A 27,464-nucleotide genomic window follows, 5' to 3' on the forward strand; every position below is an offset into this window, starting at 1 on the left:
GATTAATATGTGTCTTGGCATGTTTCTCTTTGGATTTATCCTGTATGGTACTCTCTGTGCTTCCTGGACTTGATTGACTATTTCCTTTCCCATATTAGGGAAGTTTTCAACTATGATCTCTTCAAATATTTTCTCGGTCCCTTTCTTTTTCTCTTCTTCTTCTGGGACTCCTATAATTTGAATGTTGGTGCGTTTAATGTTGTCCCAGAGCTCTCTGAAACTGTCCTCAATTCTTTTCATTCTTTTTTCTTTATTCTGCTCTGTGGTAGTTATTTCCACTATTTTATCTTCCAGGTCATTTATCCATTCTTCTGCCTCAGTTATTCTGCTATGATTCCTTCTAGAGAATTTATAATTTCATTTATTGTTTTGTTCAGCATTGTTTTTTGCTCTTTAATTCTTCTAGGTCCTTGTTAAACGTTTCTTGTATTTTCTCCACTCTATTTCCAAGATTTTGGATCATCTTTACTATCATTACTCTGAATTCTTTTTCAGGTACACTGCCTATTTCCTCTTCATTTGTTTGGTGTGGTGGGTTTTTACCTTGCTCCTTCATCTGATGTGTGTTTCTCTGTCTTCTCATTTTGCTTAACTTACTGTGTTTGGGGTCTCTTTTTTGCAGGCTGCAGGTTTGTAGTTACTGTTGTTTTTGGTGTCTGACCCCAGTGGCTAAGGTTGGTTCAGTGGGTTGTGTAGGCCTCCTGGTGGTGTGGGGGGCTGGTTCCTGTGTTCTGGTGGATGAGGCTGGATCTTATATTTCTGGTGGGCAGGACTGTGTCCAGTGGTGTGTTTGGAGGTGTCTGTGACCTTATTATGGTTTTAGGCAGCCTCTCTGCTAATGGATGGGGTTGTGTTCCTGTCTTGCTAGTTGTTTGGCATAGGGTGTCCAGCATTGTAGCTTGTTGGTTGTTGAGTGGGGCTGGGTCTTAGCCTTGAGATGGAGATCTCTGGGAGAGCTTTCGCTGTTTGATATTACGTGGAGCCGGGAGGTCTCTGGTCATCCAGTGTCCTGAACTTGGCTCTCCCACCTCAGAGGCACAGGCCTGACACCCGGCCGGAGCACCAAGACCCTGTCAGCCACACAGCTCAGATGAAAAGGGAGAAAAAAAAAAAGAAAGAAAGAACATAATAATAAAAATTTAAAAAGTTATTAAAATAAAAAACATTAAAAATAAAAATTAAAAACTTATAAGGAAAGAAAGAAAGAAAGAAGAGAGCAGCCAAACCAATAAACAAATCCACCAATGATAACATGCGCTAAATACTATACTAAAAAAAAAAAAAAAAAAAAGGACAGACAGAACCCTAGGACAAATGGTAAAAGCAAAGCTATACATACGAAATCACACAAAGAAGCATACACATACACATTCACAAAAAGAGAAAAATGAAAAAAAAAATCTATATATATATTTAAAAAAAGGAAGAGAGCAACCAAATCAGTAAACAAATCTACCAATGATAATAAACTCTAAATACTAAACTAAGATAAACATAAAACCAGAAACAAATTAGATGCAGAAGGCAAACCCCAAATCTACAGTTGCTCCCAAAGTCCACCACCTCAATTTTGGGATAGTTCGTTGCCTATTCCCAGATGCAGGGTACCTCAAGTTGATGGTGGAGATTTAATCCGCTACTCCTGAGGCTGCAGGGAGAGATTTCCCTTTCTCTTCTTTGTTCGCACAGCTCCCGGGGTTCAGCTTTGGATTTGGCCTCACCTCTGCATGTAGGTTGCCGGAGGGTGTCTGTTCTTCGCTCAGACAGGACTAGGTTAAAGGAACAGCTGATTCGGGGCTCTGGCTCACTCAGGCCCGGGGGAGGGAGGGGTGCGGATGCGGGGCGAGCCTGCAGCGGCAGAGGCCGGCGTGAAGTTGCACCAGCCTGAGGCGCACCGTGTGCTCTCCCGGGGAAGTTGTCCCTGGATCACGGGACCCTGGCAGTGGCGGCTGCACAGGCTCCCGGCAGGGGAGGTGTGGAGAGTGACCTGTGCTCGCGCACAGGCCTCTTGGTGGCGGCAGCAGCAGCCTTAGCATCTCATGCCCGTCCCTGGAGCTCGTTTAGGCGGTGCTCTGCATCTCCTCTCCTCGTGCACCCCGGAACAATGGTCTCTTGCCTCTTAGGCAGGTGCAGACTTTTTCCCGGACTCCCTCCCGGCTAGCCGTGGTGCACTAGCCCCCTTCCTGCTGTGTTCACGCAGCCACCCCCAGTCCTCTCTCTGGGGTCTGACCTCCGAAGACTGAGCCTCAGCTCCCAGCCCCCGCCTGTCCCGGCGCCTTTCGGGCTGGTGAGCGCTGGTCGGCACCGATCCTCTGTGCGGGCATCTCTCCGCCTTGCCCTCTGCACCCCTGTTGCTGCGCTCTCCTCCGTGGCTCTGAAGCCCCCCCTCCACTTCTCTACCAGTGAAGGGGCTTTCTAGTGTGTGGAAACCTTTCCTCCTTCACAGCTCCCTCCCAGAGGTGCAGGTCCCGTCCCTATTCTTTTGTCTCTGTTTTTCCTTTTTTCTTTTGCCCTACCCAGGTACGTGGGGAGTTTCTTGCCTTTTGGGAGGTCTGAGGTCTTCTGCCAGCGTTCAGTAGGTGTTCTGTAGGAGTTGTTCCACATGTAGATGTATTTCTGATGTATTTATGGGGAGGAAGGTGATCTCCACGTCTTACTCCTCCACCATCTTGAAGGTCTCCCTTACTGTCTTTCTGGGGCTCAGTCCAGCTCTCGGATCCCACAACTCTACCTGGGAATTCTGTTTCCTCCCTGGGGCTCCACTTCGATCGGAAAGTAAGGACTTTTTCTCTGTGGCCCATTGACATCTTTTCAATGTTTTCCAGTGCTTTTATCCCATCTCTCTTACCTCACTTTCTCCCTTCCCCTCCCCCAGGCTGGAAATTTTCCCCTAGTATAGTGAGAAGGGTAATCTTGTTTCTGTTCACCTCTTGTCTATGTTGGGAATCCTTGCCATTTCTCTAAGGGTCTGGGCTTTTGGAATCTAAAAGTAGGAGGAGAGACCCTTTCTCCCTGCATTTGGCTGTCATACTCTCTCAGAGAATACCCTGGCTGCTTTAATAGGAAGAAGGATCAGGGGCATGGGTGAGGGAAAGGCTAGGATGGGGGAAATTGTGAAATAGTTAAGAATACAAGTCACTCCTTGATGATAATAATGACAACAACAGTACTGATGTAATTAACATCTACTGAACACTTCCTGTATGCCAGGGCCTCTCCCAAGTGCTCTATATATGGTATCTCCACTAATCACCACAACAACTCCATGTGTATTTATTATCATGCTTACTTCTCATAAGAGCAAATTGAAGTCTTGCGAGGGACAGGGGTTTGCTCGGGTCCCACATTTTGCAAGTGACGGGCATGGGCTTCGCGTGCTAGCCCGCTGTACCAAAGGCTGTGCATAACCTTGCACCTCTGGCCTCTTGGCAACACCTCTGGAGCCTCAAGACACCAAGCCATGGAGATGGGGAAACAGATGATTCTTCCACACTCCTAGCCCCTCATCCAGCAGGAGTGGGGCTGCCCTTCCTCTTCCTTCCCTGCCCCAGCAGGGGTGGGTTGTCTCCGTGTGCCCCCAAGGTCAGCTTCTCCCTGCAAACCTGGTTTCCTGCTCTGCTTCTGCTTCAGCACGTTTCCAGTCTCTCTCTCTCTTTCCCTCCCTCTCTTTCGCTCTTTTTCTTGGTTTGCCTTTACAAATAAAATATAAATTTAACCAAGAGCTCATACCACAAAAAGGGAAGAAGTGATAAGTATAAGCAGCAAACAGAGCCCAGGGGTTAACACCCTGCTACCACATACGAGGGCTTTGTGGGGAGAGGATCAAGGATCTGTGTGTCTCTGCTCTCGGGGGCCCTCCAGGCTGCCCTTCCTGCTTCATGCAGAGGAGAGACGTCCTGGGCTTCTCCCCAAACAGCAGTGCCTTTTTCAACATGTAGAAAGCCTGCAGCTTCAGGAAGGATTCCCAGCTCCAAATTATCTCTACTGTCAGAGGACTGTTACTTTGGTAAAACAAGCTGACTCTAAAAAATCAGGTATCAGACATTCACATCTTAGCATGACTTAGCTGAACTAGCTGGCCAGGATCCAGATTCTTAGGGGACAGTCATTTTGATGGCAGTGGGGAGGGAGGAGAGGAAATTTGGAACATGATGCAGTCAGTTGGCATACAGGGCCACGAGAGGGCTCTGGGCAGCTGGGTGAAGGATGTGTGTCTCTCTGCAGGTGACGACTCCATCAGCACCTTGGGCCTGCTCCTCTGCCTGGGACTCTCGCTGCTGCTTGTGTCCATCCTGGGCTACAGCCTGGCCAAGTGGTACCAGCGTGGGTACTGCTGGGAGGGTGAGTGAGCGCTGAACCCTGTCACCCAAGCTCAGCCCAGTCCCTCCTCTCCTGTGGCATTTGGCCAGCCCAGGTGGGGCTGCAAACTCTTCAGCACGGAGTCATGCAAAAATATTTCCTGTGGTGGCCGCAGTGGTTGAAGACTTGGGTGGGTGGCTGAGTGCTTGAGGCGTGTGGGGGGAGCAGGTGGGGCCTTTATTGGGGGAGTGGAGGCTCTTCTCCTCCCCCAGCAAGCAGTCAGCTTCCTCTTCCTTCAGAGCTCACAGGAGTCTACCTTCTAGGCCTGTGCGGGCCCAAAGGCTGAGGGTGATGGGCTAGGCAGGCCAAGCTCCAGCTGTCTTCTACCCTGGCTCCTAGAGCCTCTCTTGCTCTGCCCTCTCTTGGGACTCTCTCCTAAGCTTGCTGATGCTTCAGCCTCACTGGGCGTCTCTTGGAATTTGCTGTGGTGCTCCCAACTCGGATTCATATCTGCACTTCCCATAGGACCCAGGAGAACTGGGAGGGCATGCTAGAGTGCCGAGAGGCAGAGAACATCTTCCAGATCTGCAATTAAGTTCAACAGCTTCTGCGGATGTCTGTCAAGCACCTATTATGTGCCAATGCACTTGTGCCTAGTATGATTTTTATTTTAATTCCATGCGAAGATGAAATTCTTAGTCTCTCTTTTTTATAGATGAGGATGTGAGGCAAAAGTCACAGAGTTGGAAAGTGGTAGAGTCTGGATTCAAGCCTCCTTCCCAGAGTAATCAGTGCCCTTGATGGAGGGAATCCCCAGTGGCAGGATCTATCCTCAAAGACTGGTGGCTCTGTCAGGGAAGAAGGGGTGTACCCATGGGTCTGGGGCAGGAAGCAGACGCTGAAGGACTGGGAACCTCCCATGGCATCCTGCAGCCCTGCCTAGCCACCCCACACCTTCCAGACAGGGGTGAGGGAGCGCTAGATGCTCCCAGAAGAGTGATGGGCCGCTCTCCCCATAGGTACTAAACCTCTCTTTTCCGATTGTCTTTCTAGGGCCTAATTTTGTCAACTTGTACCAAACCCGGTGAGTAGATTCAGGGCGGATCTGGGTGGGATGGGCATGGGGGGTTAGGTATGCTTGAGAAAGAATCAAAGATGGAGCTCAAATTTACTGCTTGCCTTCCCTGTCTCCTCCCCATGTCCCTAAACAAACAAGAGAAAAGGAAGGAGCCAGGGTCCATTTAGAAAGTTCCATGAATGAAAACTTGAACATGGACAGGACCATGTAAGATCCAAATAACAGTGCTCCTCTTAGCATTCACCCCTGGGCAGGCACCATCCATCCATCCATTCATTCATTTATTCATTCACCCATCATGTATTTGGTAAAGATCTATTGCAGCAGGTATCGTGGTGTTAGTTTCTAAGGGTACCAAGATAACTGGGCATAGCTTCTGTCTTCAAGCATTTCACTGTCTGTGGTGGACCCCTGCCTGAGTACAAATAATTTAATCTCAGGCATAACATGCTGTCAAATGAAGACATTCAGGGTGTGGGATTTGGAAACTCCTCTTGTGATAAGTCATCTCATCTGCTCTTTGTCACATGGCAGCTTCTCATCTGGCCTGAGAGATGGGATAACTCTGATTCTGGAAGATAAGCCAGTGAGTCAGTGAGTCACTGCCAGAAGTTCTTCCCATGCTCTGGTCCCAGGGAGAGGCCTGGTTCTCAGCCCCAGTAACTTGATTGGCTCATCTTTCTCAGGAACATGAAGGATCTGGAGATGGGTCCACCCTTCACCATCAGTGGCCACATCAGCAGTGCAGATGGCAGCTACATGAAGTTCTCCGACGGATTGGTCTGATGAGGGGAGCATCAGGTTTCTGGAGCCCCAGAGAGGTGAGTGGAAGGTTGGTGAGCTGAGTGAGTCTGATGTCCCAGTGTGGTCCTCAGATGGCCCAGGCACCCCAAGCCTAGCACCAAGGACTGCTTGGAACCCGGAGATGATTTGGTTCATCCCCCGCCTTCTGGAGAGTGAGTGCTGTAGGGGATGATCTCAGGAATGAAGGCCTGGGGTCATGCTGTCTCCCACTCCCCACCTCCTGCTAGCCCTGGGCCGCTCCTTTTCCACTTGATCCATGTCCTGCCTTTCTTTCCTGGGGAAGTTCTATTTCTGATCAGATGGAAGTTTCTAGAATAGAGCTTTGTATCTCAACCCTTTGCTCGGAGATGAAGATTCCAGATGGCCACCCTCTCCAAGAAGCATTGCTGTAGAGCTTCTGAACTTTCCGAACTTTCTAAGCCCAGGAGCCATCCCTGTTTCCTGGCTGGCTGACCCTTTGGTCACACCTTTCTTCGTCCGCCTTCAAGCCCATCCCTCTTCTTCACAGCACAGTTGCTTTCTCCCATCTAAACACTTCCTCCTTCCAGCAGTCCCTCACGGACCCTCAGTTTCTCTCTCATCTCTTCCCCACAGGACTCCACACTCACCTCTTCCGTGCGTTCCTCCCTCTGCCTCGATGTGATGGTTTAGAGGAATCTTTCCCAAAACTCATCTCTTTGTCACGTTCCCTTTTTTTTTTTCCTGCAGGAGGAGGCTCCTGGCTCAGCACCTGCCCCGCCCCGGCCTCCCCTGCCTTCACCCCTGGGTCTTCAAGGCCTGGCCTGGCCCCCTCTTGTGAAAGTTGAGGAGTCTTCTCTGGGGACGCCACCAGCCTGTGGCATGAGAGTCAGGCCTCTGGGGACAGTCTGTGGAGTCACAATAGCTTTCTCACAGAAACGGAGATGGCCACATCCCAGCGAGAAAGGGCTGGTTCCCAGGAGGCCTCTGAGCCTGTGGGCGGAGTTCTAGGTACCCAGCTGGCCGGTGTGGGTGGGGCCTGCTACCTGGGGCATCCCTGGTCACCTCCCTGCAGGACTGACACAAGGGCCAGAAAACCTGTCACATCCTCCACAGGCAAAGTCATGTGGGAGGGAGGGTGATTCCACTTTCAACCTTCCTACCAGAAGCCAAGTTCCCCTAAGAGCTGAAGGCTGAGCTTAGGCCTTGACTCGCATTTGGTTCTGGCACTTTCAGCAAGTCCCCCAACCCCTCCCCCCAACCCCTCATGCCCTCCCACACACATGTCCACCACCGGGCGCTGTTTTCCCTGCTGCTGACCAGCCTTGGTGCCTCCCAAACAATTTTGAGGGCAGTGCTGAGAACGGTCTAGAAACACATTCTTGTTTTTAGCTTCCTGTGACGGGGTGGGCATGGTGTGGCAAGCTCAGTCTCCCATGTTCCCCATTTCCCATGCAAGGCCTGCCTTGTGATGTGGAAAGTGGACCAGAAATGGTGAGAGTGGGGAAGAGGAACCAAGATTCGCCTGAAAAAAACAGATAATGCACACGGGAAATCAAGAACCAAGTATAGCTTTGTGACAGGAGAACAGTTTGTTCATGAGTCATCACTCCTTCCTTCGGTCTGTGCCCTCCTGGACCCGAGGTGGGGCCTGAACTGGGATGTCAGCTTAGTAGGTACTTAATGCAGAGTTGTTCAATCCAGAGAGATTGAGTTGCTGGGGCAGCTGTGGATGGAGCAGGGCCTGAGGGGGCTCTGCCACTGCTGAAACTGCAGTTAGAACTACCAGCCACTGGTCTCCCTGCCCATGTCCCAGCAGCAAGGCGGACAAGATGCAGAAGCCCAGGACCGTGATAGGCGAGGAGAAGAGAAGTCACGTTATTTGTCTGCCTATCCTCTCTTTCCTGAGGCCTGGTTTCTTTCTTACTTTGGGTTCTAGCAGATTGCCGAGGAAGGAAGGAGGGAAGGAAGGAAGGAAGGAAGGAAGGAGAGGGGACTTATAGCTGCTGTCCCCTTACTTCCCTCCAGGGTCTGGGGGCCATTCTCTCAATGTAGCCAGGCTCCAACTTAAGAAACCAAATCTCCGGATTTGGAGGTCTTCAGCTGGGCCCTAACTCCTCTATTCCTGAGTAGGTGGGGCTGGGGAGGAGCCCCCCAGTGACTTTGGATCCCTCCCTTCCTTGAAGGCCTGTTGCGGGGGAAGGGCTGACTTTGGTGTCCTTCTTCCTTGCATTTCAGTTCTGAGGGCTGAGCCCCATTTCTTAACCCAGGGGGTGTCCAGCCTCAATAAACTCACTCTCAGCTATGCCCTGCTCAGTGTGGATCCTTGGTCTGCAGCCCCGGCAGGACTGTCCTAGGCCCCTGAAAGTGCTCAGAACTCAGCGGCCTTGGGAAAAACGGAAAGGATGGGGCCCAGAGCCCAGGTGGTCTTGGCCCCCGGTTTGGTGGCTTCAGGTTAGGAGACAGGGACAGCTGCTGAGGGCTGGGAGAATGGAGGGTATTTCCTCCATTCTGGTCCTCAGCTGGGGGCAGAACTGAGACTGGGCCACTTCCTCTTTTTGGGTCCTCTGACGTGTTCCCTGTCCTCTCTGCCTCCCCCTCGTTTCCCTGACTTCCGTAGTCTGACTGGCTAGCACGGCTTTCTTTACCCTGGATTCTACATGTTTCCGTCGGGGGCAGATTCCAGCTGATTCAGAAACGATAAGAGAGAAGATGCCGAGAAATCTGGCTTCAAGTCTGGTTGGTCTGGGCATTGGCTGGGCACCCAGACCCATGGTGGTGCCAGCACCGACCCCCCCAGGCCCTCCTCCTCCCCTTAACTATTCTCCATCTCACTGGCCCCAGGAGCCAGGAAGCAGTCACGAGTGTCAGCAGTTCCGTGGGCTGGCTCTTCCCATGTTCACTGCCACCATGTTCCTCTTTGGTGTCTTTGCCAGGGCTGCCTTTGCCTAGAATGCCTTCTCCTCCCCACTCCCACCCCCAGCCACATCTAGTCTCCACGGTTGGCTTAAGTCTCATCTTGCCTGTGGCTTCCCTCAGGACTCTAGACTTGATGCCACCCGACCAGGCAGGGTTACATCCCACAGGTTTTTAGTAACTGCTAAAAGTGGAGTCCATAGGCGGTGCTTAATAAATGCCTGCTGAGTGGAGAGAAACACCCAGTTTCTCTGGCTACAGAAGGCTGCCTTGTCCTAGAGAAAGATGCCAAGGTGACATGAGGAAGAGCAGAAACTGCTGATACAATACGCCGTCTGCAGAGTACAATGCATTTCCATGCATGTTACTGTGTCTTGAACCTTGTAGCAACCTTGTGATGTGGAGATGATTACTGGTCCCATTTTACATATGGAGAGGCTGAGGCTCAGAGAGGTGTATGCTTTGCCTAAGGCTGCACAGTCAGCCACTGACTGCATTGGAGCCTGAGTAGAATCTGAGACCTCACAGATGCAGCCTGATCTCAGGGCTGGTAGGAGGAGGGCTGAACACTGTAGAACAGGGTCTGGTCTTGACCTGTCCTGCCATGCTGTGTAGCCATGGGCTGTCACTTCACCACCCTGGGCTTCAATTTCAGCATCTGGCAGTCGAGGACTGGACTACTTCTCCAAGGTTCCTCTCTTTTACTTGAAGGGGAAAAAGAGTCTCACCTTCTAATCTCTGTACTCTCTGTGTTTCGCACAGGACCTGTCACTTAGTAGGCATTCAATACACAAAAGAGGTAAGTGTAATACAAAGTGTAGTTATAACTCTCTAACTCAGGAGTTGGCAGCTGAAAGGTGATGGCTGCTGTTCCCTTAGACCCTGATGGTTTAGGATCCTAAATATTACTCAGTCTTTCTTTGACCTTGGCTAAGTCTGACCAGCTCGCGAGACTGGACCATTCCCAACCGAGCCCTTCTTGAGCAGGAAGGTAAAACACTAACATTTGCTGAACAAAGATCAGTGGAAAGCAGGGACTTCAAATGCACTGTCTCACTTCATCCTCCCAGCCTCACAGGTGAGGGAACAGAGGCTCAGGGTCTGGTGAAATGATTTGCTTAAGGCCAGGCAAGAATGTGTTTTCTTTATAACTCTTCCTCACTTTTAGCCTCTGCCCAAGCTAGCAGCTCCCTGAGCTCCCTGGCCCCCTCACTCTGGTCTCTAATCTCTTTTCCAGGTCCCCTGGTGTGGTGAGAAGGGCTTCTCAGAAGCCTGGCCTCTTCAGGCCTTGTCCTCAGCCCTGAGCTTTTCCCTGACCCCCTCCTCATTCTTTCTTTTATTTTTTATATCCCCTTTCACCTCCAAATCATCAAATTCTGCCCATTCTTTAGGTCATCTCAATTTTCACTTCCCCCGAGAAACTTCTTCAACATCTATGGATCTTCTTGTCTTCTGAATTTTAATTACAAATACTCTCTGGCTACCATAAATTAATTATTGATCATTCCCTTGTATTCATTCATTCATGCAGCTTCTCTAATAGGCCAGGAACTGTGCTAGGTACTGTGCGGGAATCCAATCTCTCTTGAGATTAACCTCGCTCTCTCCTATTTGGTGGGTACTTTTTGCAGGCAAAATTCAGATCTTATACCTTTTCTGAGTTCTTTATGGTACCTTGCACGGCTCTGGCCATAGCCAGGAACTCCTCAGGAAATTATGTTGAAAGATTCTTCAGTCTCTTCAGGGAATCTTGGGTGTTGCTTCATCCCTGGTGCGATCCCAGGTGCTCGGAAAACCAAAACTTTCGATTTTCTCTTCTTGTCCTCAATCATGTTCAACCCTTTGATCATCAACGGATACAGATCTGGAGAAAGTGCTCACAGTGACTTTTTCTATTTGAGGGATAATGGCCAAACCCATGAAGTAGCTGGACAGGTGAGGAGGGAGCTCTGCTCTCCTGTAGCTTCCTTTTCAGCTGTAATGACCTTGCTCTATGCCACTGACCATGGAGGGCCCAGTGTCTATGGTGTCCTTCTCTCTGGCCCAGGGTTCTGAGAACCTCAAAGTGGGAGTAGATGAGTCTGTCATTACTGTATTTTTTAAAGTGCTTAGTGATCAAAAACCATCTAGAAACAGTGATATTTAAGCAGATCTGGTACAAAACAGGAAGCCAGTGGCCTGGTGAATTCTCACACTTGGGGACCAGAAGTGAAAATGTTCTGTCTGCCCAGAGCAGCAACAGGCCAACAAAACAACAGGTGGGGCAGTGCCAGAGATCCTGGTAGACTCCCTGTCTCTTGGATTTTTCCTGCAGAGCCATGGGGGTAGTCTCCCCCTCCCCAAAGCCTAGGATGAGGTTTCTCATACACAAGCAGGGAGCCATAGAGAGGCAGAGGGGTGGAAAATGTAAGAAGCCTCATCTTCAGGTCTAGCCCCAGTAGCTGGTGGGTCCCAGGTGCCTTGTTTGTATAAGGCAGCCACTGGACTTGAGGATTCTAAGGTCCCTTCCAGCTGCAAGGCTATTTCAGAGTGTGGGTGACTTCAGTTCCCCAGTGCTGGGGGAGGGAGGCAGGGGAGGAGGTAGGCGGAGACACCTCTGAGTGTGTTTGTGTGTGTGTGTGTGTGTGTGTGTGTGTGTGTCCACTGCAGAGGTGAGCCAAGGAAGAGAGGGATCGTGTCTTGTCGCCGGCTGTATTCCCAGAGGGCCCGCCCATGACAGGTGCTCAATGAATGTTTGCTGAAGGGGTGAATGGCTGCATGTTCAATGTTTTCACGGTCCCTTGCCTTGCCTCCTGACCACATCCCCTTGCTCTAGGCTTCCTGTTTAGTCTGTAGCCCTGAGTCCCTCCAACACCTAAGAGCTATAGGGTGAAAACAGCAGAGAAGGGAATAATCATGGTATAATATGATGAAGCCAAGAAGATGAAAAGCCTGAAAACAAAATCAAATTTATATCCTGACCGCTTTCATTTCAGCTCGGTCTAATGTCTCCCAAGTATACATTCAGCCTCAGGCTACGATTACTACATTGCCATCTCATATTTGGACATTATACTACTTCAACATCTTTCACATGCTTTTCTCTGTGAGGAAATCCACTCCTTCAGGCATTCATTTATTAATCAAAAATGTACTGAGCACCTATGCTATATATTAGCCATTGGCTGGGTGTGAAGGATACAGAGAGAAATCAAGAGGAGTCTCTGCTCTCCAAGAGCTCACAGTGAAATGAGCACAGAATATTGTATGTTCAATGACAGCAGTATGCCCAATGCATTCATGAGAGGAGTCAGATTGAAGATTACTCTCTCCATTTGGCAGATGAGAAGACTGAGGCCCAGAGTTGACGTGACAAGATTGAGCTGGGTGACGGCAGAACTCAGGTCTCCTGAGTTCCATTCCACTCCTGAGCATTCTTTCCACTCCCTGGGTCTCTTGCCTCTTCCCTTTTGCCCTTGGGGCATCTCCAGACCAGCCACCTTGGCTCGGAAGCTTGTCCATGGATTGGTCCTTTCAGCCTGGGTGGACTGATGGGCACTTCCTCCATGTGAGTGTTTTGCTTTCTTCACTCCATTGTATCGTGCCACACAGTGCCTGTTCTACTAGATGTGTGGTTTCTTTGCCCCAGGTTTGAACTGTGGGCTCAGATCTTACAATATCTCAAGTTTTGGAAGTCTCCCAACCTCACTTAGCATAATCTAATAAATCGTGTATTTTACTCCTTTCAATTCAGTCCAACAAATGTGCATTGAACACTCTAGCTGGACCAAATGCCCCTCCTATGGACCGCTGTGCACATCTCCATCACAGCACGTTCAGCTGATGCTTCTTATGATCCCTTACGTCCTCTTGGCTCCACCCCTGATTCTGGCCAGTTCTGAGTGGGCTCTGACTGACTTTGTGCTAACCAGTCTCTTCTGCAGTGCCCACTGCACATCACTTGCTTTCTGCCCTGGCTCCTTCTGTTCTGGGGGAGCCCATGCAGCCCTGTTCACCAGCAGCCCCAGAGTACAGACAAGTCAACATCTCTGGGGGAAGCCTCAGCCAGTGAAGTTCAGCAGCTGATGGAGTAGGACTTCTACTATCAGTGCTCAGGGGACAGTTGGAAGAGGCCTCTATATGCTCCAAGAAACATTCCAGTGGGATCAGGGTCCAGTTGCTCCCAGCATGACCAGCCTGATAACATATTCTTGTTTTGGCTTTTCCTTCTCCTGTTCCCTCACTCTTGTTCCCTCTCTGATTGCCTTCTAAATAAACCACCTGCCCACAATTCCTTGAATCAGGCTCTGCTTCTGGATGGGGCAATCTAGGCTAAGGCAGCACTTACAGCCTTATATTGTAAGTCTGTATTCATTTATTTACTTGCTCATTCATTCCTTCAACAAATACAAACTGAAGTTTGGGAATGTAGGAGTGAACAAAAGAGAAAAAGTCCCTGTCTTTACAGATCTTATATTTTATTGGGAGAGACAGACTATGAGCAAATAAACACATAAATCGATCATGTCACTTCAGATAATGATTAGTGCTCTGAAGGAAATAAGCTGGGGATAGAGGGAAGAAGTAGAGATGGGGCGGATACTTGGGGAGGGTGGTGAGGAGAGACTTCTTCAAAGAGTCTCCATTTGAGGAGACACTTGAATTAAATGAGGAGGGAATGCAGGATAAGACCTGGGAGGAACAAGGGCAAATGACCTGAGATGGAAATTAGCTTGAAGCAGAGTGGGCAGGAGGAGGCTGCAGCAGGTGTGTCGAGAGAGTGGGCAGATACCAACTCATTTACCACCCATTTGGACCAAGAGCAAAGGAGAGGGCTTCCAGCAGGGGAATAACATGACCTGAGTCATATGTTATAAAGATCACGTTGGCTACTGCACTAGAGTAAGTATACTGTACAAATCATGCTGGATTAGACTAATGGAGCTGGAGTGGAAATAGAGGGGAAGGAAGGGGATGAACAGTGGTCCAGGTGAGACATGATAATGGATTTGACCAGGATGATCATGTGGGAGTGGTGACAAGTGGTTGGGTTCACCATCTGTTTGGAAGGTGGAGCTGGTAGGACATACCTGATGGATCAGATGTGGGTTGTGAAGGGATGACTCCTGGTTTTTTGTTACGAACGACTGGGTAAATGATGGTGCCATTTACTCAGGAGGGGAAGACTGGGGGAGGAATGAGTGTGTGAGAGAGTCAAGAGTTCTGTTGCAGACATATTTTTGAGATGCGTGCTAGACGTCTAAATGGAGCTGCTCAGGAGGCAGCAGAGTTAGGGAGAAGTCCTGCTTGGGTATTTGGAAGTCACCAGCATCGAGATGGCATTTAAAGGTATGGACTGGGTGATACCATCTAGGAGCAGTGAGGAGAGAAGGGTTGAGTTTAATAGAACAAGCAGCAAATCATTAAGTTATTCTCGAAAGCAGTGACTCTCAGACTTTAATGTATATGGGAATCACCTGCAACTCGATCACCTGGAACTTGTTTATTAAGCAGGTCCCTGGGAACTAGCCTTGGAAATTCTGGGCCTTGAGGAAAAGCTTAGGAAGACAAGTACTCCCAGGTGATTTGAGTGCCCTGGGGGATAAGTAGAGGGGTGCCTAGGATTTGCATGACTAGGTAGCAGGATCCTGAAGAATGTTTCTGTTCTCTCCAGGGCCACCATGAGGACTTAACCTCCACCAGCCCCTGCTTCCTTGTGCAGGTAGAGGTATATAGGTGTGGCACCCACACCCAGACCTTTGCTGGTCATGTACCAATCTTCACCAGCACCCCTCCCTGTGCCTACTCCAGAGCTAACCAGCCCTACAGATCAGCTGATTTACTAAAAACCCTCAGCTGCACCCTTGTGATGGGCTGTGATTGTCCAAGGAACAACATGGCACCAATGACAGTGGGGTCTGCAAGACAGGTGCCCAGCATAAGCATGGCTAAGAGCAGAGGAATGGCAGCCTGCTTTTCTTCTAGATGGGCGATCATGTGGTGAGTACTTTAACTGTATATTGGCTGCAGAGGGGCTTGGGGGTCTTCTCCATTCCTTTGAATGTGAACTTGACCTAAGTGGGTCATAGCACAAAGGCTTTCATATCCGAATCCTCAGCTCTGAGCCCTCACCCACTGCCAGGCCTGCCTTGCCAACTGCTGGAGGATCTTCTCCTTGGCTGACCTGTCATAGCAACTCCAGAACTCACCATCTCCCCTTTTCCCCCATGCCCATGTCTCCCTTCCACGGCCATATTTCACTTTTCTCATCATCCACATTGAAGTATGATTAGTACCTCTGATTCCTATTTCTCTCACTCCAGGCTGTCATCAAGTCTTGCCAATTCTCCCTTCAAATTGTCTTTTGAATCTGTCACTTCCTCTCTCTTCCCACTGTCCCTGCTCATTTAATTGGATTATTGTTTAAGCCTCTGTCGTGGACTGAATATTTGTGGCGCCCCCATTCATATGTTGAAGCCCTAACCCCTAATGTGCTGGTATTAGGAGGTGGGGCCTCTGTGATTTGGGTTAGATGAGGTTGTGAGAGAGGAGCCCTCACAGTGGAAAAAGTATCCTTTCAAGAAGAGGGAGAGAAACCAGAGCTGTCTACCGCCCCTACCCCCATCCCATCCCACTATGGAAGGAGAAGGAGAAGGGGCCATCATGAATCTTTAGCCTCATCTGCAAGTCAGGAAGAGAGCCCTCACCAAGAAATGAATCTGCCAACCCCTTGGTCTTGGACATCCTGGCCTCTAGAACAGTGAGAAATAACTGTGGTGTTGTTGAAGCATGGTATTTTGTTATAGCAGCCTGAGCTGACTAATACAACCTCCTGTTCAGTTTCTCTGCTGCTTGCCTCCATCTCGTGTGTGGATATTAGTTTCCTTGATGGCACTTATCACTGATTATAGTCATATGTTTGTTAGTCTGTTGAGTAGCTTGGTGATTATCTTCATAGGCAGAGGTGCCCTCCATGAAGCTGTACATCTTTTGTTCACCACTCTGGACCCAGGGCCGAGTGCCATGTTGGGCACAGAGTACACGCTTAATAATGTGTTTCTTGAAGAAATGAAATGCTGACAAGGAATGCCTCCAACCAGTTCACCCTGCATTCTGCCTGGTTCCTTCTGACTCGTGCCAGGGGGTATTGACCCTGTTGTGTACTGACCAGGGTTATCTTCCTAAAACACAGATTTCACCTCACCCAACCCTTGTTTGTCAGTGTTTACTGGGTCCCAGCACCCTTTCTGAATGTTTACGGGAGTGAAAATGAAGTTAAGATCAAGCTGATAGTGAGGTGTGGTGGCTCCTCAATAAAAGGGATCATAAATGATTAATAAAAATATTTTAATTGTGGTTTTGCTTTGAAAGAAACCCCCAAACCCATGAACACTACAGGAAATAGATGAGTCATGCCTTCTAGTACCTAGTGTCCTCTAGACTGGGGTTTGATAAAAATCAGCCTTAACCGCTAGAACTACCTCACACGGTTACCCGTGTGTGCGGTCCCAGGTGGGCACAGCAAGACCCCCTTCTTTGCTGTTCGTGGGCGGGGCTCAGCGACCCTCCACCTGCACTGCCCTGTGGGCTCCATTCAGTGCAGTGGGTGGGACCATCTCAGGGGTGGTGTGTGTCCTGTGACCGTGTGTGCATTGGAGTGGGGTGGGGAGGGATGGAGATCTTTGGGGAAAGACGAGGCAGACTCTTGGACTACAGCTATTTACAAACTCGGGAAAACAGAGTTCGGTAGAATTTCCTCTTCAGTCAATGTTGGCCCACTTCCCATCTCCTTACTAAGAGGAAGTTCCATTAGCTCATAGAAATGCAGAATCACCCATCTCTCAGCTTGGAAAAGCCCCCGAAGGAGGTTTCTCAGTGTAGGAACAAACAGGGCCATCTCTTGGGGACTTTATTCCAAATTCCCGAGAAGCCTGGCAGTGTCTCACTGCTGTTTGGAAGAAGTCTCTCAGTTTCTCCCATGGCCCTGACCGTGCTGGGTGGTCAGAAAGCAGCTTAAAAGCGGAGGAGACCCGGCACAAACTCCCACTCCTTCCACATAAGGGAAGCCTGCTGCAAGAGCACACATGCTCGGACTCCACTCTCTCCTTCGAACTACTCCACGCTTCCTCTCTTCCTTCCAAACTGGCCTCAGTTCCTTGAGAGGGGTTCCTCTTACCCTCTGAAACTTCCTATTCACGTCTCAGCCAGGCTTCATCCAGCCTGCCCCAGAGGCCTTTCCCTTGGGCAGACACCATCTCCAACACTCATTTCCAGGAGGAAGTGACCAACCCCATACACCAATTTGACAAGGAGGCCTTCGGGGCAAAAGTCTGAGCAGGTCCCAAACGGTATGAGATTAGTCAAGTTCTCTGAAGATGATAGGATCAGTGCTTCCCCAGAACTGGTTATTTTCTCAGAGTAATAGGGGAGAGGCATCGTCAGAGATGACACCGGGGAACAGAGATGTGGTGTCCCCAGCCACCTCCTGGAGGATCCAGGCTGCGACAAAGAGCAAAGCGTACCCGAAACTCAGGCCCCAAGCCCTGGGTCTGCTCCACCGGCTGGGCTGAGCTCGGGGAGAGCCTCAAACCCACATATGGCTTTTCGTGGAAGGGGGAGGCTGCTTTTAGAATTGAATGCAGATGGCTTCCACACTTATGACTTCCAGGTTGGAGGGAGCAGCTGGCGGGGTTTCAGGAATGCCTGGTCTGCTGTCTGCCTGGAAGGGAGGGGCCGTCGGGTCTCCACTCAAGTTGTCAGAATTCACATCCAAAAGATAGTGTTTTCCGTCCCACTGTTTCCTTTTCAGTCTTCTTAAAGAACCCTCTGCGTACGCTTTCATTTACACTCATTTTCATTATCTTTCATTACATTACATGCTCTTTACCTTACGTTGCATTCATTATCTTTCCTCACATACTCTTTCAGCAATTTCATTACATACTTAACATACATTTTTCACGATCTCTTTCATTTTCACCCGTTTCCAAGAAAAACTGTCCATTTCCCTATACAGCTTTAAATGTAACTCTTTATGTGTGATCTCATTTAAACCTCCTGACGTCCCCATGAGGAATGATTATTCCCATTTTATAGATGAAGAAACTGGAACTTGCCCAAGGTCACAGAAAGTCAATGTTAACATGAGGACTTGGACCTGATTTGAGCCTAAGTCCTCGGTCTTGGTAGCTTAAAGTGACATCGCACATCCTACTCATTATCATTCTTGATCAACAACAGCTTGATGCCTCTACCAGCCACTGTGTCATCGGAAATCTGACTGGTTTCCCAAGATTCCTGTGGGTCTGACAATTTATTGGAAGGAAAAACACATGTCACTCATATACAGAGCCTGTGTTCAAGGCACATTCACATCCTCGTCCTCAGTGGAACCTCACACCCTTATGAATGAAACAAGTCAGACAACGTTTTCTGGTTTCATAGATGAGGAAAAGTGGCTTTCCCAAGGTCACAAGGCTAGAAACAGTGAAATCAGAATGAGAACTCCTAGGCTATCGAAATACCCAGAACTCTTTCCCTGTATCTTGCTGCCTCTTCAATAAATAAATGAACAAAATAAATAAATAAACCTTCCAAGGAAACGCTGAGAAACCCCTCCTTCAAGCCTGTTTCTAGAGGGAGTTATTATCGGACTGGCGCCTACGAGCTTCCTGGCAGAGTGGGAGGGGCTCTGGCTGGATTCCCTGGGCCTGATGTCTATTCCCAGAATGCCATGGAGAACACAGGGCCGAGGATGACTTGGCGGGTGGGCACACCCCAGGCCTATCAATCACCCCTCCCAGGTTCCCTGCCCACGGATTGTCAACTGGCTTTGCAGACAGGTTCTAAACTGACTGTGGGGAAGTAGGGCCCACGCCTGCCCCCTCTCTGGGCCCAGGGTCTGGTTGTTCTCTCAGCACAATGCCATGTACTCTTGCTACATCAGTTAGCCTGCGGCATGGGAAAGAAGCCGGCTCTGCGCAGGCACGGCTTCCTCCCTACCCAGGGTCAGCTGGGGTTGGAGCTGTTACCCCAGAAGCCAGCTTGGCTAACATCCATCCATCTAGAAGGGTCCCCTAGAGATTCTTTACGTCACAGACGGGATAACTGAGGCCCTCTGAGAAGTGGCTGGCCCAAGGTCGCACAGCTGATCATTGAACAGAGGCCCTACCCCAGGGTCCTGTCCTGTAGCTGGACGTCAGCAGCAAACACAGTGCAGGTCCTAACCCTGACCCTCTTGGGCAGATAGGGTGGCGTCCAAGCCTAGAGGCCACCTGAAGGCCTGAGTTTTGACCAGAACAAACACCCATGGTTTCGCTGGTACTGTCAGCAAGATGGTGTGGGCAGCAGGGTGAGGGTAGTGTGTGGCTTGGCCACTCCAAGTGCCCCAGGGGGATGCTGCTCTATTTGCTTGAAAGAGGGTGCTGTGTGCAGATGGACACAAGCCGTCCCCAGAGCACTGGATTCTGAGCCAGAAGCCCCCTTCTGGATCTCAGCTCCCTTTGGCCCCTGCTTCCTCCTTTACCTCCTAGAAATGGCCCCTGCAGGGAGGCCCTGAAGCCTCCATCCTCTCAGCCCTCTATCCTGCTCGAGGCCCTGACACACGGCTGGCCTCAGCAGGGAGGCCTGGCTCTCTGAGCTGACTTCAGCCTGGTGGCCTCACCACAATTCCAAAAAGTCCCATGACTCCCCTGGGCAAGTAGTCCTTTACAACACGGGAAGTGTCCCAAGGAGGTGGAGATCTCTGCCCTGCCCTCCTCAGCTCCGCCAGAGTCTGCAGGGCCCCGTCTGCAGAGGAGGCCAATGGCACATATGTACCCTGTGCTAGTTTAGTTTCCTGCTGCCCTGGACACTTACCAGGCCTGGCGCTGGCCTCACTACGCTTGCAGAAAAGTGCCCAGACTGGCCTTGTGCTTCACTTTCATGCCCTGGGGCCCCTCTGGGTCCAGGCAGGGTGCAGCGGAAACCAAAAGCAGCCCTTTAGCCTGAGTCACTCACTCGAGTGCAGGCTGGAGATCAGTGGCAGGGCGACCAGGTCTGAGTCAAAGCTGCCCAGGAGACCGCCTGGGGCTGCCACACAGTCCAGAGGGGCAAGATCATGGGCAAAGCTCCAGTCAGATGTTCCAAGGTCACCGCAGCTGGTCAAGCCCAGGAGTGACCAATCCTCAGTTGGTGGGTTCCACTGTCCAGCTGGGGCCCCTGAGGGAGTGAGAGTCGTTTCTGGGGGGTCCTGTTTCAAATAGCCCTTGGCCAGGGCTGGTAGAGGCCAGTCCACCTCAGCATCCACGCATGTCCTGAATTTGGGGCCAAGGCCATCTGTTGAGGAGGACTCTTCTTCCAGGCCGCCTGCCTCGGCTGCCCTCTCCTCTGGGCACCGGGTCTGCTTCAGGTAGCCCTGGAAGGCCCCTGCAGCTGGGTCTTCTCCCGCAGCCACCTCCGGTCCCAGGGGACTAGCATGGTCCATGGCTGAGCCACCCTGAACATCCTCAGGCTGCCCCTCAGCGTTCTGGACCAGGCCAATGCCACTGTCATCCTGGTCCCGGCTGTCGCTCCCCACCTGCGGCTCCCAGTTGGGCTCCGTGCCAGGACTCAGGCTGGGCTCCTGTAAGCAGATCCCACTGTCTGTACTTTTGCTGCCGCCGCTACTGCAGCTGTTCTCCAGCAACCGGGTCGCCCCCTTTCCCAAAGTACCCCCGGCCTGGGGGTGGGGGGCCGGGAGGAGGAACTGGGGCTCATCAGACTGCAGGGATGGCTTGGCACTGCTGAAGCCACTGTCCGTGCTGCCGTGCAGCTCCGAGTTCCTCAGCTCCGGGGACACCTTGGGGAAGGCCTCCTCATCGAGGGGATGAATGGTGTCTTGGGTCTCTGGGCAGGAAAGCTGGCTGATGAGGCTGAAGGGACTGGGCTTCTTGAAGACCTGGGGAGGAGAGGGTAGAGTGAGGGGTGGGAGGGTCACCTGCAGGAACCCGCCCCAGTGTGGCCAGGGGAGGCCAGGGCTTCAGGAGGTAGTGCTCCAGCAGAGGGGGTCCTGCAGGGCCTGGAGTACACTGACACTTGTCCTTTTGGCTTTGGTTCAGAATTGAGTTTTCCTCCTCATGCAATTCTCAGTTTGACTCAGGCCAGATACCTAAGAAGCCTGTATTCTCGGAGTTCAGACAGAATGACAGGAAGAATGGGAGGCTGCAGGGAAAGGTGAACATTCTCAGGAGGCTCCATCAGCAGTGCTTTTCAAACCCGAAAGCAGGCTAGACCCATTGAGATCTAGAAATGTGTTTCAGACTTCTTTTCACTATGACCCCAAGTAAGAAATGTGTTACACAGTAACCTGTATATAAATAGCCCATAAATATATAACTCATATATGATTGAAACCAATTTCACCAAATAATACTTATCGTTACTACCTGTGCACTGTGATCTATTGTATTGTCCTGTCCTATCCTATCCCATGTTATTCATTTCATCTCTTATAACGCTGGATGTGAGACACCGAGTTAATTTCTCCGCTCCCTGAGTGACTCACATAAACACAGCCTGGCTGCGGCGTGGGGCAGTGAAACAAGCAGAGCTAGCAGCTGAGGAGGCCTCGCTCCCCATTAATTGCCCAGCTGTGCACTGTGATCTATTGTATTGTCCTGTCCTATCCTATCCCATGTTATTCATTTCATCTCTTATAACGCTGGATGTGAGACACCGAGTTAACTTCTCCGCTCCCTGAGTGACTCACATAAACACAGCCTGGCTGCGGCGTGGGGCAGTGAAACAAGCAGAGCTAGCAGCTGAGGAGGCCTCGCTCCCCATTAATTGCCCAGAGTCCCAGGGAAGTCACTTAACCTCTCTCCCCCTTGCTCTTGTGCCCCAGCCACACCGGTGTTCCTTCTGCTCTGGACAGTGCTGTCTCGGGGCCTTTGCACAGGCTACCCCTGGTTGGAATACTCTCCTAGCACTCTGTATGGCTGTATCCTCCTTATCGTTCAGGTCTCAATTCAGATGTCATCTCCTCAGAGAGACTTTCCCAATCACCCTTGGTAAAGCAGTGCTCCAGACACTCTCTTCCCATTAACCCAGTTTATTTTTTCCTAGCACTTAGTTCCTGGAGTTATATTTTGTTTTCTGTGCCCCCACATGTGCGCGCGCGCGCGCACACACACACACACACACACACACACACTCTCAGTCCTCAACCCCAACAGAACAGAAGCTCCTTGAGGGCAGGAGTCATCTGTTCTTATTGGCCACTCTGTTCCCAGAGCTTAAACTGAGCTGGTGTACCACCTAGAGGGGTGGGATAGGGAGGGTGGGAGGGAGGGAGATGCAAGAGGAAAGAGATATGGGAACATGTGTATATGTATAACTGATTCACTTTGTTATAAAGCAGGAACTGACACGCTATTGTAAAGCAATTATACTCCAATAAAGATATTAAAAAACAAAACAAAACAAAAAAAACTGAGCTGGCACATAGTAGGCACTCCAAAGGTTTGTTGACTGACTTACTGACTCACTGTTGCACATCTGCCCTTGTTCCCTTTGTATGTGATGACTCTAATGCAACTCTTATTGGTTGGATCCCTATTGATACATGGCTTGGTGACTAAGGATGTGTATTCTGGAGCCAGACTTCACAGGTTCAAATCCCAGGTCTGCCTCTTATCAGCTGTGTCACCTTGGCCAAATCATTTATCCTCTCTGTGCTTTAGTTCCTCCTATGCAAAATGGAAATAATGACAGTATTGCCTCCTCAAGTTGTGGTTCATGCATGTGAAATACTTAGAACGGTGCCTGGTACAGAGAAAGCACTCAATAAACACTTGGTGAATTGAATTTTACTCTCCAATAATTCTCTAAAGAAGTATTATTATCTCTATTTCCTAGAGGAGAAAACTGAACCTCAGAGAAGTTAAATGACTTGCCCAGTGTCACACAGCAGCAAAGAACAAATAAATCTGGAATTGGGACTCAACTGTCCCGATTTGTAACCCCCACTTGTTTAACACTGCTTACTTTGATAATCATTGAAGATCAGATCAAAGCAGCTAATGAATGAGAACAAGCAAGTGCATGTGAAAGTGCTTTGTGCTCTCAGTTATTTATAAAGTTAGTAATGGCTGTGATCGTTAGAGGAAGGGAACTGGGCTGTACTTATCTTGAGGACGAAAAAACTCACGAGGACAAGTCAATTCTATGATCCAAACGTTCAGAAGGAACAAAAAAACCAGAGGTTGCCTGCCATCTCCTTTGGCATTTTTGCATCTATGTCCATTTCACCGGTTTGCATTAAACTTAGTAGTTGATTCATTGGCTGCCCCACCAGACGTAATCAAGCCCCTTGGGACCAGTGGCCACATTACTCAGCTGCTTCCGTACAACATTTTGCATGTTGTAGATGCTTGGTAACTGTAACTCAATAGCTACCTCTCTCTTACTAGATGCCTTTTCCCAAGCCCAACTAAGACTCTCCCATCCAGCGGTCCTTTCCTACCACTCTGCTCTCTAGTTACCCATCCCTGAGGGCAGGCCCCTTGGTGCACTCACCAGGCAGCCCCAGCCCTCTTCTCTCCCCTCCATCCCCATCCCAGAGTTCTTACTCAAAATAATTTCAGAGGGCCTCCGTCTCTCTCCTTATTTTTCCTAGAGATCCTGGGATCCTTGTGGAGGGTCCCCTTCCAGCTCTGAGCTTCCCTGGGCCCCGGTCTCCCTGAAGGAGCCCACCCTTACATCTGAGCCCTCGACCATCACAGTAATGTCAGCTGTGGGGACCACCTTTGGTCCAGTCTGAATCCCAGGCCAGAGATGGGCTGTGGTCTGGAAATGCTGCTCAATGCGGCAAGCTGAACTTTGGAGGCCAGCTGACTACAAATGCGGCGTTTGTCGGCACTGTGTAGCAAGAGGAGAGGCTGTGGGAAGGGCCAGAGATGCTCGCCTCTCAGCATCACCTCTCCGCTCTGCTCTCTCCCACACTGACAGCAGCCCTTTGTCTTCCTGTTCCAGAGCACCCATCTCCAGCCTCTAGGGATGGGAAAGGCTGGGCTCCGGCCCTGACTCTTCCTGGCTGTGGGGCCCTCTGCATGTAACAATCTCTCCACGCCTCAGTTTCCTCAGTTGTAAAGTGAGGCTATAACTACCTGACTCCGAGGTACTAATGCACAGGGGCTGGTTCGTGGCCAGTTATTGGCAAATAGTAACAAGATGGCGCATGGCGGGTTGGGATTACTGTGTCTTATCTGGGCCACTATAAGGCAACATTCTCCGTGCTGGGCTTGGCATTCAAGGCCTCCCTCCGCCCCCACGGTGCTTGACGAAACTACCTCTGATAATGTCAGGGCTGAGGGCCTGTCTGGGAGGGTGCTCCCTGCCTCCCGGAGTCCTGGTGGGGCCGGGAAGGACGGGGCAGTGGCCTCCCCGTGAGACTCACCAGGACGGTGGGCAGCTTCCCCCGGCGCTGCACATACAGCTGGAGGGCCACGAAGAAGGCCAGGGCTCCGTAGAGCAGCAGGACAAAGGTGAAGAAGATGCTGAGGTTGGTCACGGTGAAATCTGCGGGCCCAGAGAGATGGGTTTACAGCCTGGTGCCGTGGGATATGGAGGGGCAGTCCCCGAGGATCCCATGGCCCCTCTCAGGAGCCTCTTGGTGAGGAGCCGAGTGACCCCCGCCCCCGCGCCCCCCCCAGGTTACCTCTAGGCCACAACTCTGGAGGCCATGCCAGGATTCTTGGGAGTCCCTGCCTGGCCCTCCAACCTCTGCCCTGAAGGATTCCCTCACTAGACACATGGCCACCAGCTCTCTGCACAAAACTCACATGAAGGCATACATAGCGGTGGGGCAGGATGGTACAGCAGGTAAGAAGGGAGGCTTTGGGAGCAGCCAGACCTGGGTTCAAATCCCAGCTCTACCACTTACTAGCTGTGAGGCTGTGGACCAATTAGTTAGCCTATCTGAGCCTTAGTTTTACCGTCTACGAAACGGGCAAAATAATAGTGCCTACCTCAGAGATGGTTGTGAAGCACACAGCACTTATCATGAACCAAGCCCTTTATACTAGTCCTCCCTTATCTGTGGTTTTGCTTTCCGTGGTTTCAGTTACCTGTGTTCAACTGTGGTCCAAAAACATTAAACGGAAGATTTCCAGAAATAAACAATTCATCAGTTAAGTCGTGTGCCGTTCTGAGTAGCATGATGAAATTTCACACTGCTCCACTCTGCCTGGCCCACGTCGCTCTGTACAGCGGAGCCCACCCGTGAGCCACTTAGTGGCTGCCTCAGTTATCAGATGGACTGTTGTGGTATCCAGTGCTTTTGTTCAAGTAACTCTTATTTTACTCAATAATGGCCCCAAAGTGCAAGAGTAGTGATGTTGTCAGTTTGGGCATTCTCTTAAATTTTTATTTAATTTATAAACTAAACTTTGTCATAGGTATGTATGTATAGAGAAAAAACATAGTATATATACATGCTTTCAAGGCATCCACTGGGGGTCTTGGAATGTATGCCCTGCAGATAAGGGGGGGGACTACTGTACTTATGTCACCTGATTCTTATAACCACCTTAGGAGGTAAATACTATTATCGTCCCTATTTTTATAGATTAGCAACCTGAGGCCCAGAGAGGTTAAGCAAGTTGCCCAAGGTCATATATTTCATAAGTGACGAAGCTGAGATTTGAACCCAGACCTGTATACAAAACTATTTCTATATCAGTGAGTGGATGTTGAAAAGCTCTTAAGGCTGCCTGGCACACAGATGGTGCCTTCCTCTGCTCTTCATTGTGAGTGAGGCTGACATGACAATGAGTTTGTGCGTGTCTGCCATAAACTGAAATGTACTTCAGAAAAGTAAGGAGTCCCTCTGGTCATTGCTGGACGCTGCCCACACTGGACTGGGCACTCCCAGCGCACTGACTGTTGGCATGATTCTCCGGGCACTTGACATATGTTGTCCTGAGCAGCTAGTTACAGCCTGCTCTGGGCACACCCTGTCTTCCTAGACAGACTGTAAGATCCTGCGGGCAGAACCACAGCCTTCACATGCCATATTCCCTTCCCTCCCTCCCCTTTCCAGCACTGGGCTGAGAGCCTGGCACAGTATTTGCTGACTTTTGCAACTGTGGAGAGGAGTCAGCTCAGTTCTGCTTTCCTCTGAGGGGGAGGAGGGGAAGTTTGGAGAAGCCCTTGGTGCCCCCAGCTCTAAGAAAAGACAGCAGAGGAATGTAACAAACAGGAAGCAGCACAGCTGGCTGAGGGGTGCTGCAGAAGGGCTCCTGGGAGTGCAGCTGGGCTCCAGTGGAAGCACCCGAAGAACTGGGAGACCTGGCTTTGTGGCCACGCCCTGGAAGTTGCTTATAGGTACTGAGCCTCAGTTTCTGCATCTCTAAAATGGGGACAATAGGAGCTCTTTCATAGAGCTGTGTGAGGATGGAGAGCTGTGTCGCAGTTGGGGGGCGCCTAGCACAGTGCCCCACATCGGCAGCCCTCAGTGGAATGCTTTTCAGACGTGCGAGGCCCTCTCTGTCTCCCTCCTGCCCAGACAGCAGCCCTGACCAACTCACACTGCGGGGTGAGCACGATGCACTCCTCCTTGGACCAGACCTCCTTGTTCACTCGGGAGCTGACAGATGGTTTCACCCTGACACAGAACTCTCCCACCCCTCTCGGGACTGGGAGGTTAAAGTTTTCATGTTTTATCTTGTCATGGGACTGAAACGAAAACAATCAGAGCAGTAAACACGATATCCTTGTACCATGCCACATGGAAGCTGAGAGCTGGAGGGGCCTTTAGAGATGCTCTAAAGCGCTGAAGGCCAACTGCCTTCAGTGTTCTTTTTCTAAGATAAAAAACCCTGCATTATAGAGGCAGCCCAAGATCTCTGTGATTACCATGATTTAGTTTGTATTAAAAACGAAAAGGAGCAAAGGAAGCCATAAACAAGGCGAAAAGACAACCCTCAGAATGGGAGAAAATATTTGCAAATGAAGCAACTGACAGAGGATTAATCTCCAAAATATGCAAGCAGCTTATGCAGCTCAACAGCAAAAAACAAACAACCCAATCCAAACATGGGCAGAAGACCTAACCAGACATTTCTCCAAAGAAGATATACAGATGGCCAACAAACACATGAAAGGATGCTCAACATAACAAATCATTAGAGAAATGCAAACCAAAACTACGATGAGGTATCACCTCACACCGGTCAGAATGGCCATCATCAAAAAATCTACAAACAATAAATGCTGGAGAGGGTGTGGAGAAAAGGGAACCCTCTCGCACTGTTGGTGGGAATGGAAGTTGACACAGCCACTATGGAGAACAGTATGGAGGTTCCTTAAAAAACTAAAAATAGGGCTTCCCTGGTGGCGCAGTGGTTGAGAGTCCGCCTGCCGATGCAGGGAACACGGGTTCGTGCCCCGGTCCGGGAAGATCCCACATGCC

The 27,464-nt window shown here is 50.3% G+C and overlaps 2 protein-coding genes across 2 annotated transcripts in view; one reads left to right on the forward strand and one right to left on the reverse strand.

Annotated features, from left to right (window-relative positions):
• Window positions 1-4,148: 4,148 nt before the first annotated feature.
• SMIM35 (small integral membrane protein 35) lies at window positions 4,149-6,163 on the forward strand. The gene is made up of 3 exons (XM_028501499.1): window positions 4,149-4,341; window positions 5,353-5,383; window positions 6,064-6,163. Exons 1-3 carry the CDS (start codon window positions 4,149-4,151, stop codon window positions 6,161-6,163), a joined length of 324 nt encoding a protein of 107 aa, XP_028357300.1.
• Window positions 6,164-16,460: 10,297 nt separating this feature from the next.
• IL10RA (interleukin 10 receptor subunit alpha) overlaps window positions 16,461-27,464 on the reverse strand; it is a 16,597-nt gene continuing 5,593 nt past the window's right edge. Inside the window, exons 5-7 of the mRNA XM_007101817.4 lie at window positions 26,581-26,728; window positions 24,450-24,571; window positions 16,461-20,951 (exon numbers count right to left, since the gene is read on the reverse strand). Coding sequence (XP_007101879.1) covers window positions 20,025-20,951; window positions 24,450-24,571; window positions 26,581-26,728 — 1,197 coding nt within the window. The 3' untranslated portion in view covers window positions 16,461-20,024. The remainder of the gene's footprint in view (window positions 20,952-24,449; window positions 24,572-26,580; window positions 26,729-27,464) is intronic.

This window comes from Physeter macrocephalus, chromosome 16 (assembly GCF_002837175.3).
Source record: "Physeter macrocephalus isolate SW-GA chromosome 16, ASM283717v5, whole genome shotgun sequence".
Lineage (NCBI taxonomy): Eukaryota > Metazoa > Chordata > Mammalia > Artiodactyla > Physeteridae > Physeter > Physeter macrocephalus.